This window comes from Chenopodium album, chromosome 7, assembly GCF_948465745.1.
Source record: "Chenopodium album chromosome 7, dcCheAlbu1.1, whole genome shotgun sequence".
Taxonomy (NCBI): domain Eukaryota; kingdom Viridiplantae; phylum Streptophyta; class Magnoliopsida; order Caryophyllales; family Amaranthaceae; genus Chenopodium; species Chenopodium album.
This window is the reverse complement of record NC_137840.1, coordinates 49,756,459-49,760,542: the sequence shown is the minus strand read 5'-3', so window position 1 is coordinate 49,760,542 and position 4,084 is coordinate 49,756,459. Positions and strand designations below refer to the sequence as shown.

Genomic DNA, 4,084 nt, shown 5'->3' with positions numbered 1-4,084 from the left:
CTGTTCTTGGAATTGTATTCTCACTTAGGATGTAAATGGTTGCTTGTTTTTCGGAAGTAAAGGTAATTTTGTGTTAGCATTCCCTAATGTGTTCTCGGGGTACATATGTAATTAAGAAATTAATTACATCGTGTACTTTGAGAACCATAGGGAAATGCTGCCGAAATTTCCTTAGGGCCGAAAAATGGTCAACCATTTGCTAGTGAGAATAAACTTCCAAGGATGGGTTAGGTTGGAGCGATAAGGACCTTTGGAATCATGCATTTGGAATGTGTTGATATGTGATGTTGAATATAATTTGTTTCTTGGGTTTTAATCATACATTTTTAGAAATGGATCGTCGTTGGATGTATAGTGGTTCTCGAACCACACCTGAATACTTAGCCGGGGTCAACGAGTTCTGTAGAATCACAGTGCAACACCAATGGAGTACACTCGTTGAACAAAGGCTAACCAAAGCAAGACCTATTTTCTGCCCTTGTCGTAATTGTAACAATGTGAAGAGGTGGGAAGACATTAAGAAAATAGAGGACCATTTGATTATTCGTGGGTTTATGCCAGACTGCAGTATTTGGTATTGGCATGGTGAAACATTTCCTCCCGCGGATAATTCTTCTATTAACGACAATGAAGCTGATGAGAGAGAGCCGAATGGTTTTGATGATAATGAAGTGGGTTTTAATGATGATGTCGAGGAAGACAAGATAGAAGAGATGATAGACGGGTTAGGAGATCATGTTAATGAAGATTCTCATATATATGAGAATGTGTCGAAAGCAGCTGAGACACCGTTGTATCCTGGTTGTTCTAAGTATTCCAAGCTTTCTGGGATTTTAACTTTATATAACTTGAAAGCGAAGAGCGGGTGGACCAACACTAGTTTCACTTTGTTGTTGGAAACCCTCTCTGATATGTTTCCAGAAGGAAATGACATTCCTAAGTCGACTTACTATGCGAAGAAGTTGATGTGTCCATTGGGTTTAGAGTACACCAAGATCCATGCATGTCCTAATGATTGTGTGCTATATCGAAAGGAGAATGCAAAATTGGATGCTTGCCTAAAGTGTGGTGTGTCACGATACAAGCAAGAGGGCTTAAATAAGGATCCCTTGAAGTGGCCACCAGCTAAGGTAGTATGGTATCTTCCTATAATACCAAGGTTGAAGCGCCTGTTCTCAATTAAGGATGAAGCAAAGAAGTTGGTTTAGCATGAAAATGAGAGGAGGAAGGATGGGTTGATCAGACACCCAGCTGATTCGTTGCAATGGAAACACATTGACAAGACATTTCCAGAATTCGGGAAGAAGCCGAGGAACATAAGACTGGCATTAAGTACGGATGGGATGAATCCATTTAGCACTCTTAGTATTCAACATAGTACATGGCCTGTTCTTCTGTCAATATACAATCTACCTCCTTGGTTGTGCATGAAGCACAAGTACATCATGTTATCACTTCTAATCCCAGGTCCTAAACAACCTGGCCATGAGATAGATGTTTATTTGGAGCCCTTTATTGACGATTTGAAACTGTTTTGGGATGAAGGTGTTGTGACATTTGATGCTCTTTCGGGTACAAATTTCAGATTAAGAGCCATGGTGTTTTGTACTATTAATGACTTTCCTGCATATGGAAATTTGTCAGGGTACAAAGTGAGAGGACAAAAACCATGCCCTATTTATGAGGATGACATGCAAATTACACGCTTGAAGCATTGGGGGAAGAATGTGTACATGCATACCAGACGATCACTTCGTCGAAATCACCCATACAGGAAGATGAGACAACAATTCGACGGGCATGTTGAGAAGGGAGTGAATCGTGAGCCATTGACAGGAATTGAAGTGTATGAGAAAATTAAAAATTGTTGAGTCACTTAAGGTTTTGAGTGATGACAAACAGCTGACTAGCTGGTTCTTGTTGGTGTTATATTATATCAACTGACATTTTGAACAGGAACAGCTATCCCAAGTACTTGAGGCAATATGAAGTCCTTTTGAATCAAAGCATTCAAGAAATCTGTATCAGAATGTTCTATCAAGGAAGGCCGTCAAGACTTGAAGATTATGAAGTCTCTTAGATTAGGATAGTTGATCTTTGTAGTCTTTATAATGTTAAGTGTGCATGGATGTTTGTACGTGAGCTATTTGTATCCCTTACTTAGAGTATTTAGTGTTGTAGAGATCAGGAAAAGTTGACCTGATCCCTAGGACATTAAACTGGTCAGGAAACAGCTGCCTCGTAGCTTGTTTCATGAACCTGGACATTAGTTCAGTAAATATTTTCTGGAATATATATTTCCTATCCTTAGAAAATATTTACTAAACTAATTGATTCAGTTTATGCAAAGTTGGAGATGAATTATTTCGCATATAACTTAGAATATATTATTCTACCCATTTATGGAAAGTAGAATAATATCTTAGAATATCTCTTATTTACAAAATAAAAGATATTCTATTTACCTAAGTTATGATCTGAAAAGATCACGAAAGATTTTATCTCCCAACCTTATAAAAGCATAAACTCGATCAGAATTTCGAGTGAGCTTTTCTGAAAAAAATTCTCTATCTTTGAAAGCTCGAAATACACTCTAAGGGAAATAGTTAGTTCATCTCTTACAAACTATTTATGCACACAGTAAGAATTGTTTTGTAATTATCTCTTGTAAGCTTTGAGTGGAAGCATTTAGAGGGAAACAAAGGGTTTGTATTGAATCACTAAGAGGTTAGTGATTGGGTAGCATTTACGAGTGTGAGTGCAAGTGCTTGTGAGTTCAAGTGCGAAGTGACACCTAGAGTTAGGTGTGGGGATCACGAGTGTGATCATTTGTAATTGCTTTTGTTTTTCAGAGTTGATTAATAAAAGTAATTAGGGTAGTGGAGGACGTAGGCTCAGAGTTGAGCTGAACCTCGTTAAATCCTTGTGTTGATTATTTATTGTATTTTCTGTTTTCGCTGTAGGACCAGTTCATCACCTGGTCCCCCTACATAAATAGAAGAAAATCCAATAATTCCTAACACTGCCCTGTACTCAATTCAACCCCCCCCTTCTTGAGTACCAGCTGCACTTTCAATTGGTATCAGAGCCTCGGCTTCTTGTAAGGGTAACACCTAGAGAAGTAGATCATGAGTACTCAGGAAATGAATGCTATGGGATATGACAACAAGACACCAAAGTTCAATGGGAAGAACTATGCATGGTGGAAGAACAGAATCAAGAACATCATCATTGGCATTGATTATGAATGCTGGTTGGTTGTTAAGAATGGTCCCTTGACCATTGAGAAGTCTGATCCAGAAGGGAAGCTAGTCCCAAAGACTGAAGATGAATACATCTCCACTGATTACAAAAAGCTGGAGAAAAATGCTAAGGCTATGTCAATACTGCAACAGGCCATTGCTGAGAATGAGACAAACAGGATCTCAACATGCACCACTGCCAAGGAGATCTGGGATACCCTCGAACTTGCCTTTGAGGGTACCAGTGAGGTAAAGAGGTCTAAAATTGATTTACTTATGTCAAAATATGAATCTTTTAATATGTTTAAGGATGAAGATATTAATACTTGTTTTGGTAGATTCATGACTATTGTAAATGATTTAAAATCTCTTGGTAAAAGCTTTATTGATGAAGATCTTGTTAGAAAGATTTTGAGAAGTTTGACAGGTGAATGGACTCCCAAGGTTACAGCCATTTATGAAGCAAAGGATCTTTCAATTCTATCAGTTGAACAGCTGATAGGTTCCCTCATGACCCATGAAATGCTGGTTGGATCTAAGTCAGAGAAGGTACCAGCAAAAGGAATTGCACTAAAGGGAACAGTCGAAGATGAGGATGATGAGATAGGAATGATGGCTAGAAGGTTTGAAAGAAGTTTCAGAAACCAGAAGGGAAAATTCATCAAGGGTAAGTTTAATAATGCATCAAATAAAAAATCTAACAACTTCTCTGCAACAGGATGCTTTAAGTGTGGTGAGAAGGGACACCTTGTGAAGAATTGTCCTCAATGGAAGGACAACCAGTCCAAGGAAGCAGACAAGATGGCCTACAAAAAGGCCATGGTTGCTGCTGTCTGGGGAGA

The 4,084-nt window shown here is 38.5% G+C and overlaps 1 protein-coding gene across 1 annotated transcript; it reads left to right on the top strand.

The window, feature by feature from the left end:
* The first annotated feature begins 332 nt into the window (after window positions 1-332).
* Window positions 333-1,208, top strand: LOC145640273 (uncharacterized). Its single transcript, XM_081691574.1, has one exon. The coding sequence runs from the start codon at window positions 333-335 to the stop codon at window positions 1,206-1,208; it is 876 nt and encodes a 291-aa protein (XP_081547700.1).
* Window positions 1,209-4,084: the final 2,876 nt, after the last annotated feature.